Source organism: Onychostruthus taczanowskii, unplaced genomic scaffold (genome assembly GCF_017590055.1).
Source record: "Onychostruthus taczanowskii isolate IOZ18803 unplaced genomic scaffold, ASM1759005v1 scaffold74, whole genome shotgun sequence".
Classification (NCBI taxonomy): Eukaryota; Metazoa; Chordata; class Aves; order Passeriformes; family Passeridae; genus Onychostruthus; species Onychostruthus taczanowskii.
The window spans coordinates 3,965,442-3,982,814 of record NW_024505229.1 but is presented as its reverse complement, the minus strand read 5'-3'; the positions used below and the strand labels follow the sequence as shown (position 1 = coordinate 3,982,814).

At 49.0% G+C, this 17,373-nt stretch overlaps 1 protein-coding gene across 2 annotated transcripts; it reads left to right on the top strand.

The window, feature by feature from the left end:
* Positions 1–63: 63 nt before the first annotated feature.
* LOC121345584 (cryptochrome-1-like) lies at positions 64–16,826 on the top strand. Of its 2 annotated transcripts, XM_041422652.1 has the most exons (12): positions 64–316; positions 1,302–1,418; positions 4,295–4,755; positions 5,672–5,788; positions 8,507–8,654; positions 8,898–9,038; positions 10,173–10,343; positions 10,874–11,014; positions 11,457–11,608; positions 13,554–13,651; positions 14,123–14,233; positions 15,918–16,826. In XM_041422652.1, the coding sequence occupies exons 3-12, from the start codon at positions 4,343–4,345 to the stop codon at positions 16,007–16,009; spliced, it is 1,584 nt and encodes a 527-aa protein (XP_041278586.1). In that variant the 5' UTR covers positions 64–316; positions 1,302–1,418; positions 4,295–4,342; the 3' UTR covers positions 16,010–16,826. The 2 variants fall into 2 exon arrangements, with proteins under 2 accessions (XP_041278586.1, XP_041278587.1); XM_041422653.1 differs by lacking the exon at positions 1,302–1,418.
* The last annotated feature ends 547 nt before the right edge of the window (positions 16,827–17,373 follow it).

Sequence of the window (17,373 nt, the reverse complement as noted above, 5' to 3'; positions counted from 1 at the left end):
GCTGCGGGCGGGAACCCAAGCCCCGCCCCTCACTGAGGCGCGCGCGCGGGGTGTGGCCTGCGGTTGCGGCGGGGAGCCGGGGTAGGGCTGGCGTGGCTTCGGGACCCTCGGGACCCTCCGGCGTCCCCGGCTCTGGGGTGCTCCAGCCCTGCCCCCTCCCACCCTGAACCCGTTAAACCTCCGCGGACAGCGGGCAGGGCCCCGCTGGGAGCGGTCCTTACATAACCCACCCGTCCCAGCCGGCGTTGTGTAACCAGCCCCGTGGGGCGAGGAACCCGTGCCGCGTCCGCCGCCCCCACAGGCCGTGGGGAAGGAGGTAAAGGCGGGCTCAGGGAGCCCCCCCAGGGAGGAGGTGGGAGTCCAGGCTGGCCCGTTCGCCCCCAGCTGCTGCGGGGCTGGCGCAGGGGCCGCTCCCGTCGCCTCCTCGCCGCTTCCCCGTCCGTCGGAGGGGCCCGGTTAGGGTTCCCTGGAGCCTCAGCCCGTCCCCCCTCGGCCCACCCCCACGGTAGAGACTCTCGGGTGTGGTTCTCGACCCGTTGTAGGAGAAGCCCCAGTCAAGCCCCTACACTTCGATGTGTTTGCAACTTACTTCCTCCTCTGACTCAGTATGCCATTTTCTTGCATCAAAGTTGTATCCAGCGCCTAAAGTATTCAAACAGGGGAAAGAACCTAGAGGCTGGAATCAACAGTAGCCTCAGGTCTGGCTTAGTGTGGAGAGTGGGATTATGGAACCAGATTTATGCAAAAAATTAATTCTTAGATCCCAATTAAGGATAGTTCTCAGGCCTGTCAAATCAGAATAACATTAAACCACTTAATGGTGATAATTATTCCACCTCCCAAGCCCAGACTGTGGTTTGAGAGAGCAGGTCTGAATTTGCTCTCTCCAGGTGTCTGACACTTGTGTTTACCTGTTTCACTATTGCTTCTGAAGCAGCCAAGATGCAGTCAAGGAGCATTTGACAATGGAGAGTGTCACACAGGGAAAATTAAACTGTTAAAAGTTTCTCTTCCCAGTTCCTTAGGCCTTGGTCTGTCCCTGCCCCATCTGGCTCTGCCAGCTCCAAGGGCCAGTGGGACCAGAGAGGAGGCTACCTGCTAATCCTCCTCCTTAGCTCTTGGGAATTACACAAAAGCTTGAGTGGCTTAGACCATCTTTGATGCAGAATCCATATCAGTGCAGATATTTATGGTATTTAGTGGTGTTTAAAACTGGGCAACTAATTTCTGGATGCCTGTAGGAACAGGATCAGCACAATGGGTTTTGGATAGTGCCACTGACAGCCTTTGCATCTCTCCAGCACATTCCTGCCTGTGGGGAGAAATGCTCAACAGCAGAAGAGCTGGGATCAGTGACCTCCTCTTTTTGGGGTGACATGTTGTAAAGACCCTGGAGCATCAGCTGTGCAATCCTCAGGGTAAGGCCTGGATTTCCCTGCTTTCCGTCTTGGTGTACCTGTCCCAAAGTGCAGGGGTGAATCCTGTGTGAGGTGTATTTTCTGCCTGCCTGGTTGATTTTTGGGGAACAGATGTGATCTGGATGTGGCAGGGAATCTGCCCAGCCTTGCTGGATGAACAGACTCAAACCACTGGTTCATGGAGAGGTGGAAGAGTAACAGTGGATAAATCTCACCATGATGACAATGACAGACTGCACCTGCTCTGCCTTCTCCAACATCCCAGAGCATCTTTCCTTTCCTTGTGACACGACAGGAGTGTCCAAGAGCTCAGTTTCTTTCTGACATCACCCATGGCCTGCAAAAGTGATCTTCCTTCCCACCCAGTAGGGGATCCCAGCTCCTCACCCAGCTTTGACACCTCTTTGGCTCTAGGCTCCCACCCTGCCCAGTGAGCTTCAGCCCCTTTTAATGGAGGCCCCGCTCCTCCCAGCCTGTTTTAATGAAATCCTTGTCCCTCCAGCTCTGATTCCCCCAGTCCCCTTTAGTGGCATCCCCAGAGCTGCTGTTAACCCAGACCCTACAGCCCACCCAGGCCCTGGCTTTGGGCCCCCTGCCCTGTGCCCAGTCCCTGTTGTGGTTTAGTCCTGCTCCCCACTGCTCCTGCAGGGATGCCATCACTGGAAGGAATGGGATGGGTCCCGCCTAGGGGCATAGTTTGGGGCCATCCCATGGGCTGTGTGGTGTACTGGGCTCAGAGCAGTCCCAGGTGTGTGAGACAGAGGGGCATGGGGGTAAGTGTGATCCCACAGACATCAGGGGACTGCAGGGCCCTGGTGTCACCCTGAATTTTTAAGATTTTCTAAGCCTTCTGATGTTTGCATTCTTGTAGCAAACTTTCTCACACACTTTCTGTAAACAACTTATTGTTTTTCATTCTTTTATGGAGGAGGAGAAATTTGATGGACTGTTGGTTTGTCCAGTGTCATTGGAGAGGTGGCACTTTCACCCTCCAATCCACTGTCACCTTTGGAAATCTATAAATGTTGGAGTCAGAAAATAAACTTCCCCTTTTCTTGACTTGAGAGCAGCAGCATGTCCTTGCTGTGTTGTTTTGTGTCCTATAGCAACACCCTGGATTTGGGGTGACCCTGCAGATCATGTGGGTCCACAGGGCTTGGGACAGCCCCAAAGGCTGTAAGGCTGTGGGGGCCTTGGAGCCCCTGACTGGGGCAGTCCCTCAGTGAGCCTAGCTGGTGCATAGGGCACCGGGCACTCTTCCAGCACACTTTGCGTGGTTTAGTACCCAAAAATGCTCTCTGGGTGCTCCCCTGAGCAGCAAGAGTCACCTTGCTTTTCCAGTTCTCCCAGGAAGTGAGTGCAGGGCAGAGCACAACACACAGCCCAGCCCTGCACTGGGCTGCACCCCGTGCTTGTGAGTTTGGGGCCTTACTGGGGGGCTGTAAGAAAGTGGGCTTGTCTGGTGCATGTGTTTGGGAACGGAGCAAATCAGATTTCTGGAAAAGCTGCTGGATGTGGGTTGAGCAGGGACAAAGACTGAGTTGCCTGGTGCAGCCATTGTGAGGGGCTGAGTGGAGCTGTTTGTTTAGAAGAGCTGAGCTGGATTAGGGCTTGTTGTTTGGTTCTTTACTAATCTCTAATCTCTTCTCCTTTGGGGGTAAGGCTGGAAGTTAGCAGCAGGTGGGGATCCACCTGGGAGGTGGGCGTTGAACTTTCCCAATTTTACATGGGAATGTGAGTTTAGGAAGTGCTGCTGGGTTTGGTGCAGGCATGAGGTGGCAGCTGGGCTCTTCCTTTGCTTCCTGGCATCTGCTGGGTCCATTGTCCTGAACAGGGCAGCCAGTGGTTGGAAGCTGCTTCCCAAACTGTACCCTGAGACGCTTTGGCCTAAGATGTAAGGTCAGCACTCCTGCTAACCCTCTGAACTCAGCTGAAGTGCTTCAAAGGGGAATAAATGTATGAATCAAGAGTAGTTTTGTGTAATTATCACACCCAGCTCTGTTCTGGAGGCAGGCTGGGAGAACTGGAGGTGTCCAGCCTGGAAAAGAAAAGGGGAGACCTCAGAGGCCCTTCCAGTGCCTAGAGAGGCTTCAAGAGAACTAGAGAGGGACTTTGGACAAGGGTCTGGAGGAACAAGACAAGGGGGAATGGCTTCTCACTGCCAGAGGGCAGGGTGAGATGGGATATTGGAAGAAATTCTTCCCTGTGAGGGTGGTGAGTCTCTGGTCCAGGTTTCCCAGAGAAGCTGTGGCTACTCCATGCCTGGATGTGTCCAAGGCCAGGTTGCCTGGGGCTTGGAGCAACCTGGGATAGTGGAAGGTGTCCCTGCCCATGGCAGGAGGTGGAACTGGATGGGATTTAATGTCCCAACCCAAGCCAGTCGGGGATTCTGTGAAATCCATAAGTTCAGATGTCTCCTACTAAAATCGCCTGACAGAGGGAGTATTGTACCAGGTCTCTGATGAGCTGATTGCTCCTGTGGATCTCCTTGAAATCAGCTGATGGCTTCCAGAGGGTTTGCTGACAGCTGCATCTGTAGGGTTAAAAAGTGTTCATGCACTAAATGGGGCTCTGGCAGCTCCATCTGTTTTGATTCCTTCCTTCTGATGAGTGTTATTGGCATGTAATTTCATCGAGGGATTTGATTGACTCATTTGGGGTAGAGGCCATTTGATTGACTCATTGGGGCAGAGCTCCACTCTGTGGAGCTGGGTGGTGATCCTGCTGCTGAATGGTGGGGCCAGAGGACAGGTTTGGTCTTGTTCCTGCATTTCTCTCTCATGAAAACTTATCAAAGCAAGAAGTTTGTGGTAAAAACTGCAGAGGATTTTTTTGGAGCTCTATTTCTATTTGTTAATTGACCTTGTTTTTTATAGGGATTTGGTATCCTGAAAGCCAAGGGTTCCCTGCCTCCTGTAGCCAGGATGCTGCATCGCACCATTCACCTTTTCCGGAAGGAGCTCCGGCTCCACGACAACCCAGTGCTGCTGGCTGCCCTGGAGTCCTCAGAGGCCCTGTACCCCGTGTACATCCTGGACAGAGCATTCCTGACTTCCTCCATGCACATCGGGGCCCTGCGCTGGAATTTCCTGCTCCAGTCCCTTGAAGATCTCCACAAAAACTTGAGCCAGCTGGGCTCCTGCTTGCTGGTTATTCAAGGGGAGTATGAGATTGTTCTTAGGGATCACATCCAGAAGTGGAATATCACACAAGTGACGCTGGATGCAGAGATGGAGCCATTTTACAAGGAGATGGAGGCCAACATCCAGCGTCTGGGGGCAGAGCTGGGCTTCGAGGTGCTCTCCCTGGTGAGCCACAGCCTGTACAATACCCAACGGTACGTGACTGCTCCAAACCCACAAGCGTCTCCAGGGAGGTCATTTTAGAAGAGAAAAGGCCAAGTGTCTTGGTTTTTCCTTTGGAGGAAATTGAACTGTCTTATGTGAGCGTGATGCTGTTTGCTGGGGAACTTTGTGTGTTGCTCTCTTGAAAGAAACAGAAGATACTGTGCACAGGTTTTAGGATTTCAGCCCAAACAGCTGCCTAACTTTTTCCTTTTGGGCAGTTTAATTCACCTAAAAACTTACTCTTTTAAACAGAATGGAAGAAATTCTCTAAGACCTTTAGTAGAACTTGTAAAAGTCTATTAAATATGGTAAAGAGTTTTTGGTGTCAGATTTTTTTGAAATCTTTCAAGTCAACTTTCACTGGTGTCTGAATACACTTGGATCCAAGCTGTTACTCAGTGCTGAATGACTGAAGATACTGAAATTAGTAAGAAGGAAAGCAGTAATAATTAAACCAGCTATAATGCTCCAATTTTGCAAAACCCCTAAATAATGTAAATGAATGGATTTTTGTAACTTGCTGTCTTAAATTTAAGCTGTTTTGCACAGGTGATTGCTCAGAGAGGACAGTTATTTACTGCCCTGTACCTGTTTTTTGTGACGCCAGAGGTGTCACAGTTCCTGCCCTGTGTCTCCTGGCTGCTTGTGGCTGTGCAGGTGAAGCCATGGCTGGAATACTGATCTCAGTTTTGTTGTCTTAGGTACTGAGAAACTGCTGTTGGGATAAATGTACATTCACCCAGGGGAGTTTCACTTATAAAATTTGTAATTTCTACGTTCAGTTGCACTAATGGAGTTGTTATAGCCTGTGATGTCACCTTCCTGTCCACTGGCATTTCCAGCTTCTTCCTTGGTTTCTGTTATGTGAGAAGAGATCTTGTTTCATTTTGTTTTGGTTTTTTTAAGGATTTTGGACCTAAATGGTGGGAGTCCCCCCTTAACTTACAAGAGGTTCCTTCACATTCTGTCTCTGCTTGGTGACCCTGAAGTGCCTGTCCGAAACCTCACAGCTGAAGACTTCCAGTAAGTACCAGCCTGTGAATGGGAATTGCTGGTCCTCTCTCTGCCCCAAAGAAGAGCCAGGCCCAAATGATAACGAGGCATTTTAGATATTTTTTTGTTTTATTTCTGTGCATGGAGGGTTATTGATTCTATATAGAGGGGATGTGACTGTCATTGGGAGGGGAAAGCAGATGACAGAATGGTCTGATACTCATCTCTTTTGATATCTGTGCAGATTTCTCACCATGTGGGACACCTCACAAAATAATGGTTGGATTCAATGACTTAAAGGTTTTTTCCAACCTTAATGATTCTGTGATTCCATAAAAGTCTTAAGCTTTTGCAAGGCACTTTGTCTTGGTTTGAAAAGACAGGTGTCTGCTAAAGAAGGTAGGAGCCTCCCTTGAAATGGAAAATGTAAACCCCCTCCCTCCAAATTATTACAATTTTGAAATTAAGGGGCTCTTAGGCAAAGATATGGGAATAGGAATAACACATCTTTACTAGGAAAATTAAAAATACAAATGCAACAGTACAAAAAAATACCCAACACACTGACAGAGTCAGAATATGACCTGACCCCCTGTGTGTCAGGGTGGTGGCACAGTCCCATCCCATGGGGGCTCAGCCCTCCTGCAGTGCCAGCTGTGCTTCTGCTGGAGCAGGGATCCTGCACAAGGCTGGAGTTTTCCTCTGAAGCTCCAGGGCTGCTGGAGATGGGCCTGCTCTCCCTCTGGGAATGCAGGGCAGGAGAAAGCTGCTCCTCTGGGAATGCAGTGGGCAAAGGCTGCTGGGGTGTTCCAGGCTCAGATTGTATCCAGGTAGGAATACTTGGCTCCTCCCCTGGGCGGAGCATCTCCCCATGGGATGCTGGAATTTGATCAGCCATGCAGGGACACTCAGTGGCCATGGACAGAAGATACCTCCCCAGAGGGAGGGTGTGAAGATATAAAGAAAACTGCCCCACCTGGTTTTAACAGGTGGCCCAATTAACAGAAGATAACTGCCCCACCTCTAACAGATGGCAGTAGAATACACAGCCCCAGCCACACAATACACAGCCACATCTTGTAACCTAAGACAGACCTTGAGAAAAGCTTTTAAGAGATGTCAAACTCCAGCAGAAGAAAGCCTGGGGAATTTACTTAAAGGCATGCTCTGCATTCCTCTCAAGATTTTGGACAGGAATTGGATGGACCACAATAGTTTGTTTTATGCAGGAGGTTTGATGGAATGATCCTACTGTTCCCTCCTGGCTTTAAATCTCTGCTCCCCTCTGCTATATGGGAAGGAGACTGAGCCCTTATCTGCCAGGACTTGAGAAGAAGCTCAGAGTCAAGGATGTCTTGTGTTTAGCTCTCCATGAGGAGAGCCAGTGATTCAAAGGGAGGTAAGACTGGAGCAGGAGAGAGCTGGAATGGGACTGCAGGTACTTGGGATTCAATATCAGGTGCCTTCTGCATGGCCTCAGCTCAGTGCCACCAACCCAGGCTTGGATCTTCCCATCTTGGGGGAGTCCTGTTACTTCCTGAATGTTGTCCTCAGACAGTCTGATGGCAAGACTTATGTAAGTACTGAAATATATAAGTTCCTGTATTTTTTTCTAGCACTGTTTTTTTTCCCTTTCTTGCTGATTTGTTTGGACTTTTAACATTAATGCTGATGAGAGATAAGTGGTTCACATACTTCCCAGCAGGCCTGAGCTATGTCAGTGCTCTGAGAGCTGCACTGCCCCCACCTCTGTAGGTGTCTGCAGCAGGGCTTACCTGGTTTGTCCAGGTAAGTACAAAGATTTGTTGATGTCTGAGTTAACTTGTGCGTTGTGAGAAGTCTCTGTGTCGCCAGCACTTCCTTGGGCCTCTTCATCTGTTTTATGGGGGAGAAGAAAAACCAAACTGATGTTCTTCCAGCCATATGGAAGGCAGAGGCCTTGGGAAGCCTCAGCAGCTGAGGCTGAGGAGATGTGGGGGGGCTGCTGAGGGGTGTGAGCTTGGGGGCCCCAACTTGGTTAGAAATGAGTAGTTGGGATGGCCCAGGAAGCTGATCTGCCTCCTTCCCTATGAAACTGAAAGAGAGAGAAGGTTTAGATTAGATGTTGGGAAGAAATTCTCCAGTGGTGAGGCCCAGAGCAGCTGTGGCTGCCCCATGCCTGGATGTGTCCAAGGCTAGGTTGGCTGGGGCTTGGAGCAACCTGGGATAGTGGAAGGTGTCCCTGCCCATGGCAGGAGGTGGAACTGGATGGGTTTTAATGTCCCTTCCAATCCAAACCAGTCTGGGATTCTGTGACTCCAGAGTGACCTTTCCTCAGAGGCACAGGAGCTGGAGTGGCATTTGGAGGCAGAACCATAATTGTGTTTAGGGTCTGAGGAGGCTCTTGGTTCCCTCCTAGGGATGGATGTGACAGCTGGGAGGAACGGGAGAGGAGCTGCCTCTGAGCCTTGTGTAGGGCACGGGAACTAAACGGGGTCTGAGCTGGGGTTGCAGCTGACTGCTCTGAGCACTGTAACTTGGTGGGACTGTTCCTCTTCCCCAGTTCAGGCTAGAATTTCCTGGAGCAATTGCAGGATGAACTCTTCTCCCCCAGCAGAGTACAGCCTGGGATTTCTCACTGTGCTTTCATTCTCTGTGCTCTGGTTGGACTGTGATAGATGATACTTACTTAGTATGTGCATGGACAGGGACTGCCTCTTTCTCCTGGCTCCTGCTGCTCCTTTCAAAGAGTTTTCTCTCTCACTTCAGGAGATGTAGGGCCCCTGACCCGGGCCTGGCTGAGTGTTACAGGGTACCTCTCCCTGTGGATTTGAAGATTTCCTCAGAGAGCCTTTCTCTTTGGAGAGGAGGGGAGACTGAAGGGCTGCAGCGCCTGGAGCAACACTTGACTGACCAGGTCAGCCCTGATGGAACACAGGGGATGTGGTGGCTCCAGATGGGCTGAGATCAGTGCCCAGCTTGGCTTGGAGGAGGGTGGCAGCTTGGGCTCGGGTTTTGTTCTCCTTGATTTCTGGGAAGCGGGAGTGTTTTCCAGCCATGACATCAAACTGTGATAGTGAAGCTGAGAGCTTTCCTGTGTTTATTACTGGCCGTGTGTTATCTTGTGCTGCCTGAACCCAGATTTCTGTTTTCATTTCAGGGCTGGGTGACAAGTTTTACTAAACCAAGGACAATCCCAAACTCGCTGCTTCCAAGCACCACAGGCCTGAGCCCATATTTTAGTATGGGCTGTCTGTCAGTTCGGACATTTTTTTATAGGTTGTCAAACATTTATGCTCAGGTAAGCAAATAATTGGTCCTAAGTAAGCAAGTCCAAAACTGTGACATGTCTGGCATGGGAGGCAGGATTTAACACTCGGATCGTCTTGGTAGGGACTTAGTGTATCAAAAAATGCTGCTTTGTTAATGTTTTCTCACAATGTCCCATGAAATCTGGAGTGGCTTTATGTTGTGTGAAACACCTGTGAATATCTGCAGCTCTTCCCAGTTAAGTTTTAGAAACAGGATATTCGTATTCTAAATTCATATTTTCATCAGGAACTGTAGTGACAGAGCAAAAGGGAATGGTTTCAAACAGAGAGAGCAGGTTTAGATTAGATGTTGGGAATAAATTCTTCCCTGTGAGGGTGGGCAGGCCCTGGCCCAGGCTGCCCAGAGAAGCTGTGGCTGCTCCATCCCTGGAAGTGTCCAAGGCCAGGTTGACTGGGGCTTGGAGCAACCTGGGCTCATGGAAGGTGTCCCTGCCATGGCAGAGGGTGGAGTGAAATGGGCTTTAATGTCCCTTCCAACCCAAATCATGGTTCTGTGAATAGGGAACAAGCAGACCTGGGATCAGCAGGGAAGTCCAGGAAAACCTTCCTAAATTTCAAGGGTTTAGTTTGTCTGTCTGGTGCTTAAGGGAGGTTTTTGATTGGTTTATACAGTTTTGTTTCTGGAAATCAACTGTTTTTGTCTTAGACAATTTTTAATTGTTGCATAAATGAAAACCACTTTCTGAAATCTTGTTTGATTCTTAAGAAAAAGTGAGCTTGAAACCAGTCCAAGAAAACCAACCTCCTTTACCTCTATCTTAAGATTATAATTTGAGACATGGCTGAGCCACCTGAATTCAGTTAACACATTAATAAACACATGCTTGGTGTAAGAAATCCCAGTGTGACACTGTTTTGGAAGGTAGATGGAGTATGTTTGAGGTAACACTGAAGTCTGGCAGTTTGGCTTTGCTTTGGGCCAGACAGCATTACCTCAGATACTTGATTTCCTTGACTTGAACACTAAAGACTTGAACCCTTGACTTGAACACTTGAAACCAGTATTGTAGTCAGATTAATCTTTATTTTATAGTCCAGTCACAAAATGAGTGAGGCTGCAATGCTATGTATGAACTGAAGCTGTCACCTTGTGTCTTTTGCAGGCAAAGCACCACTCTCTGCCCCCAGTGTCGCTCCAAGGGCAGCTGTTGTGGAGGGAATTCTTCTATACAGTAGCATCAGCAACCCCCAACTTCACCCAGATGGCTGGGAACCCCATCTGCCTCCAGATCTGCTGGTACAAGGATGCAGAGAGGCTCCACAAATGGAAAACGGTAATGAGATAAATGGCCACAGCAGCTGCATTGGAGGTTTCCTCTTCCCTTGATAGGTCCCTGCTGGTGGTTTAATTCATCTTACAGTGGTGTGGCAGGCTGTGAGAAGTGGGAATGTTCAGCCTGGAGAAAAGAAGGCTCCAGGGAGACCTTAGAGACCCTTCCAGTGCCTAAAGGGGGTCCAGGAGAGCTGGAGAGGGACTTGAGACCAGGGATGGAGTCACAGGACAAGGGGAATGGCTTCCAGCTGACAGAGGGCAGGGTTAGATGGGATATTGGGATGAAGTTCTTCCCTGTGAGGATGGATGAGGCCCTGGGCTGGATGAGGCCCAGAGAAGCCGTGGCTGCCCCTGGATCCCTGTAAGTGTCCAAGGCCAGGCTGGAGAGGGCTTGGAGCAACCTGGAAGGGGAAGGTGTCCCTGCCCATGGTGGGGGGTGGAATGGGCTTTAAGGTCCCTTCCCACCCAAACCATCCTGTAATTCTGAAAGCAGTGTATGAGGGGAGAACTGATGTTCCTGTTCTGCTGCAGGCACAGACAGGGTTCCCATGGATCGATGCCATTATGACCCAGCTGCGCCAGGAGGGCTGGATCCATCACCTGGCTCGGCATGCTGTCGCCTGCTTCCTGACACGGGGGGACCTTTGGATCAGCTGGGAAGAGGGAATGAAGGTTCACTGCTGGCTTTTATTTTCCTCTGTTCTGCCTGGCCCTGAGAAACCCTGCTCAGCGTGAGTCTAGCAGTGGACAGTTCTACAGAGCAGGGTTTAGTTCTGTGCCTTCCTGTGGATCTCAGGGTTTATGGAATCTCTTTGTTTGTCACTCACTACAGTGGTGAGAGTTCATTCCCTTCCCCAAATCCTCATGATTTTCAGATAATGAGGACACTGGTGGAGACATGCTCAGTCTCTAGCAGGTTCCAGACCCAGAGTTTTTGGGTTGCTCTGTCTTCCTTCTGTCTGTGGAGAGCATTCCTGGTGTGCCTGTGAGGAGGCAGCCCTGGCCCCTCAGTGCTGTGCTTCCAGAAGCAGCCTCCCAGCCTGTTTTTGTCTAGATTTTGCAATATAGCTATTTCAGGGGTGTTTCTCTCTCTCTTCCCATCCCTGATGTGCAGGTTTTTGAAGAGCTGCTTTTAGATGCTGACTACAGCATCAACGCTGGGAACTGGATGTGGCTGTCAGCCAGCGCCTTCTTCCACCAGTACACACGGATCTTCTGCCCTATCCGCTTCGGGAAGCGCACAGACCCCCAGGGCGACTACATCAGGTCAGGGGCCACCCACCCACCACCTCCCTGAGAGCTTCTCAAGCTCCTCTGACAGCAGGAACTGATGAACTGGATCAGTTTCAAACACACACACCTATTAAACAGGGTTTTATTGAACACTTGGGGAAACTGAGGCATGGAGAAGCAGAGAGATATCTGTCATTCCAAGCAATGGCTGAGCAAGGCTTGTGTTCATTTGTGAGCACTTATTGCATCCAGCACCATGTTTGATTCTAAAGGATTTAGAACTTCCCACAGCTTCTCTGCTCCAGTCTGCACTTTGTTTCTTGCTTTTCACAGAATTATGGGATGTCACTGGAAGGGAGCTTAAACCTCATCCAGTTCCACTCCCTGCCATGGGCAGGGACACTTTCCACTATCCGAAGGTTTCTCCAAACCTGGCCTTGGACACTTCCAAGGATGGGACAGCTATAGCTTCTCTGGGCAGCCTGGGCCAGGGCCTTACCACCCTCACAGGGAGGAATATCCCAATATCCCATCTAACCCTGCCATTCTTTAGTTGCACACACATAGGTTTTATTTTCTGAGTTCTCTTTGCTTCACAGTATCATTTTCTTGTCTCTCCATAATGTGCTGATGGGCTTTCTCAAAGCACTGGACTCACTGTGTTAATGTTGAGCAAACAGCTTGTCTTGGTTTGAAAGACGTCTGCTAAGGAAGGTAGGAGCCTCCCTTGGAATGGAGAATGTGAACTCCCTCCCTCCAAATTATTATAATTTTGAAATCAAGGGGCTCTCAGGCAAAAATATATGAGAATAGGAATAACAGTTCTTTACTAGTATGTATAACAAGGCAAACAAACAACAGCGCCTGCAGCATCAACAGCTACCAGAACCCGAGCCCAGTCCCAGCCTTTCGCTTTGGTGCAGTTCCGGGCGCAGCCAGCAGGGGCGCTGCTGGCTCCCGGCGGGCGGGGCTGCAGTGATCCCCCCGCGGCTGCAGGGGGCGCTGTGGCGGCTGGGCCGAGATGGGCAGGGATGGCTGAGAGGCTTTGCTCCACAAACCCTGGGGCATCCAGTCCCAGTGCCCCCACAGGACTCTGAGAAGCACTAAGCTGGAACAGCAGAAATGAGCAAAAAATCCCCACGTGGTGGGCAAGATGTATTAGAAGATCTGCCGCAGTAGCTGGAACCACGGGACGTCCCGGTAGGGCACGGGGGTGCGGGGCCCAGCAGCAGAAGAAAAGCAGCTCCCAGCTGGGTTGTGGCGGTGGCAATGAATTCCTTTTCTGAGGCTGTGGGTCCGACCGTCCTCCAAAGCCCAGACTGAGCAAGAGATCTGCAACTGCCCCAGCCCCCATCCTTTACCTGCTTCTAATCTTGTGGTATCTCTGTCCTTCCCAGAGAAGCTCCCAAAAAACAGAGGAGTTTCCCCTCCCTGCAGTCTCAAGCACACAGCCATCGGTGCTTCTTAGCAACTCAGTGGGAAAAAATCCACAAGTAGAGGAAAGAAAAGGAAAGAAAACCCAACCCCCAACACAGCTCCATTTCCCCACATCTCTTCCTCCCACCCTGTCTAGATGGGGGTATTGCCAAGGAGAAGCCTGTGCTGAGGTACCTCAGAGTGGGACAGAAAATGACTTTGCCATTCTGCAACAATTTTTTAAAATTAGTTTGTTTTTTAAATTTATTAATGTTTAGGATGAAATGTCATTGAAAATGTTAAAAACATATTTTGGAGGAAATCAGAACTGCAGTACTGTTTAAATCACCCTTTTCATTCTATGCTGTGAAGTTAACTTTTGGAAGATATCACCTATGGAGATTTGAGAACATAAACCTGATTTTTTTGTGGAGAGTGAATCAGAACTTTCCCACAGATTGTAATATCAATATTAACACAGCACAGGTTGGTTTACACTTCTCTGAATGTATGAATATTTGCCTGCAGGATTATAAACCCCCCTGTTACCACTGCTTTGTAGGAAATACTTGCCCATACTAAAGAACTTTCCCTCCAAGTACATCTACGAGCCCTGGACGGCATCTGAAGAGGAGCAGAAGCAAGCAGGATGTATCATAGGTAATTAATTCACATTCCTTGCTAAGGATTTTTCTGCTGCTGACTATCCAAAAGAAATGTGTATGAAATGGAAGCATCACACTTCCAATATAAGCCATTTATCTTTTGAAAATGGATGAATCCAACAGCCTTCCTTCTGTTCATTCTCCATTAACATTTTTTTTATTGGAGTCTCATTTCACAGTACATATTTTTGCTTCAACTTTATGTCCTAAAACTCTTGGATCACTCCACACTTTTGCCTTTGAATTTATCCATCTTGGATGCTTGGCTGCTTTAAATAGTATCAGAACATCTTGTGCTTTTACTTGTGCTCTAACACATCTCTGAAGGCTCTTAGGTCAAAATGGGAGTTCTTCTCTTCGATGGAAAGGATTAGGCACTTCCATTTAAGAAAAGCTGGAAGTATTCTAAATCCAGGGAAAATGTCCTTGCTGAGTGTGGTAAAGGCTCTGTCTCCACATTACCCAGGTCAGGATTACCCCTTCCCCATGGTGAACCACAAGGAAGCCAGTGACCACAACCTGCAGTTGATGAAACAGGTCAGAGAGGAGCAGCACAGAACAGTCCAGCTCACAAGAGGTGAGAGATGCTGCAGCACCCACATTCCCTGTGCAGTGACACACAGGCTGTCCTCAGGAACCTAGGGCTCTGGGGCTTGGCTTTGGGTGCTTTTCCAGGATGCTTTTCCATGTTGGATACCAACATCATGAGCAGCTCTTCTGGTTACTGTTAAAATGCTGTCCCAAGTGCAAGAACAAGAGTGCAAGCCTTTTCTTCCTTTCCTCTCCCCTTGGCACATCCTCCTGCCTGCTGCAGAAATGCCTTCCCAAAACCAGATCTTCTCCACTGCCCTGACTCCCCAGCCCCAGGCTGGCTGCATGTGTCTCCACAGTGCAGAAATCTCTGCAGCTCTGCCCATGCTTCTTGTAAACCAGAACATTCTTATTTGTCCTTGGTATCATGATCTGCCCTATGCCATAGCAGAAATTGAGATTCCCACTGAGCACAAAGCTCTGGAGAGGTGAGTTGTTCCAAGAAATTCACCTTTTGGCATGGTTTTCTGCATTGCTTAGCCCTATGGATAACAAACAGGTAGTTACTAGTAGAGCTAGAACACTCAAACTGTGCCGAGCCTGAAGTACGTAATTAACTGGGTATTTCCAGTCACACAGATGTGTCAACTATGGCATCCGTGCTCTTAAAATTGAAGTCCCAGGGCCTGTGCTGAGCTCAGAGGAGTCCTTCACAGTAAAACGTGGAATCTCAGACTGGTTTGGGTGGGAAAGGACTTTAAAGCTCATCCAGTTTCCATGCCCTGCCATGGGCAGGAACACCTTCCACTATCCCAGGTTTTTCCAAACCCTGTCCATCCTGGCCTTGGGCACTTCTAGGGATCCAGGGGCAGCCATGGCTTCTCTGGGTACCCTGTGCCAGGGCCTCAACAACCCTCACAGGGAAGAATTTCGTCCCAGTATCCCACCTAACACTGTCCTCTGGCAATGGGAAGCCATTCCTGCTTGTCCTGTCCCTCCAGGCCCTTGTCCCATGTCCCTCTCCAGCTCTCTTGGAGCCCCCTTAGGAAGGGTCTGTCAGGTCTCCTCAAAAGCTTTCTCTTCTCCAGGCTGAACATTCCCATCTCTCCTAGCCTGGCTCCATAATGGAATTTAAGTGACAAAATACCTTTTTATTTTACAGTGGGCCACAGCAGCCTCTCTATATTATAGAAACCAAACATGCAGCAGCTGAGGGGAACCTTAACTCTTCCTTCCTTCACCCCTCTGATCTGAGGGAATTAATTGTTCCAAACCCTAGAATGGATACTATTAATGTGTCCACGAGGTTGCACACTAGAATACTACAGATATAACCACTGTATGCTGGCAGTTCTTCCAGCAACCCTGTGGTACCAGGGACTAAAATGTTTGGAATGTTGGGAAAGCCAAAATTTTGAGAGTCCCTGATTCCAAGCATTATCCCAACACCCATCTCAGCATGAAAACCAGCTCATACAGGGGAGCAGATACTGGAATAGAGTAAGGGCTAAGAAGTAGGATAGGACTTGGAACAGTCTGGAAGGTGTCCCTGCCCATGGCATGGGGTGGAATGCAGTGAGCTTTAGGGCCCCTTCCAACCCAAATCATCCTGGGATTTCATGATTCTTGTTGCCTATGAACAGAAGCATTTTCTGATGCTTTGTATCTTCACCTGAATGAAGTCAGAGAAGACTTTGCAAACTTTAATCCTTCTTTATTTCTTGCTGTAGATGATGCAGATGACCCCATGGAAATAAAGGTAAAACGTGACCATTCAGAAGAAAACATTACAAAAGGAAAAGTGGCCCGAATGACAGAATAAACGAAAATTCCCTCAGGGGTCACCTGCTGGGTACTAGAAGAGGCAAGAGAGGAGAGCCAGGGGCCAGCTGAGCTGGCCAAACCACTGTCCTGCATACTTTGCCTTGCTAATGGTGCCTTTTGCTTGTGACCTGACCTCAGGAGACGTGTTGGATCTTGAGTAGTTTTAGTGCAGTTATTTTGGATGGAATTGTTTATCTTTGAGTGGCTTCTGGACCATTGAAGTTGGCTTCTGAACAGTTGAAGCTGTTGGATGAATGCAAGTGTGGTTGTGGCAAGTCCTGCTGCTTCAGCATCCTTCAAATCCATGTTTTTCATGCACATGTATAAATAGATTTTGTGAAAAATATTTTACTGTCAGAAGACCATGTGCACATTAATGCAGTTGCACATTAGTATTAGGACCTTGTTTGGTTACCTTGTAGAGACAGACTTAGGGATGTTCATATTATTTATTCTAAGTTCCAAATTTATGATTGTAGTCCCCAGTTTGGGGAGACAGAGCAGAGTGCAGCCCCTTGTACCATGTGTGTAGTTGTTAAGTCATAAGTAGGAATTATGCATTTTAAGGACAAGGTTGAAAATATCTCACTAAATTAGGGCTAATACATAACTTTGTCACCATAATTCTCTTCGTTGGCTAACTAGAACTGCAGGGCAGAGATTAATTCTATCATGTACCACATGGGAAGATTTCTCCTTCCACTGAAATGTATTGTTTGACAAGGCTGGATTAGTCAATTATGATTGGGGCTTTAGGGGTGGGGAAATGCAGTGAGGTTTTCATGGCTGCAGGGAGTATTCTGGGTTTGGAAAGAAATAAAACTTATTTCTGGCATGAACAATCCAAGGGCTCTGAAGCAATCTGTTATCACAATTGATATCCATTGGTTCTCCTGGGAAATCTGGAGGCACAGCAGCTCCAGCAGCAATCCAAACTCCTTGGAAGCATCCCAGGATGTAGTGCAGGAGCAGCACAGGAGCCATGAACACCAGGAGGAGGCCATAAACTGCAGGATCTTTGAAGACTGCTGGAGACGTGCAGGACCTGTCAGGGCAGACCGTGCTGGCAGCAGGACAGTGAGGTGTAAATACAAAGCTGCAAGGACCTTCCTGCTGCTCCAAGCCTGCATCAAGCTCCTGGAGATGCACATATTCCCTGACACCTCAGCCCTCCAGCAAACCTAATGACTTGCAGGAAAGGAAATTTCCTGCCTCCCCCTTTATGGAAGGTAGAATTCCAAGGTGGTGCTTGTTTCTTTGGGGAGATCTGCTGCTCCAAAGCCTCCTGGCATTCCTTCCCTCTGTCACTGGGCTCCTTCCTGTGCCTGAAGGGATTTACGGCATCCCTGAAGGGCTGGAAGG

Coding starts and splice junctions, on each gene's coding strand:
- LOC121345584 (XM_041422653.1), top strand. CDS start 4,343: ATGCTGCATCGCACCATTCACCTTTTCCGGAAGGAGCTCCGGCTCCAC. Junction 11,609..13,553: donor CCCCAGGGCGACTACATCAG/GTCAGGGGCCAC, acceptor ACTGCTTTGTAG/GAAATACTTGCCCATACTAA. Junction 14,234..15,917: donor AACAGTCCAGCTCACAAGAG/GTGAGAGATGCT, acceptor TTCTTGCTGTAG/ATGATGCAGATGACCCCATG.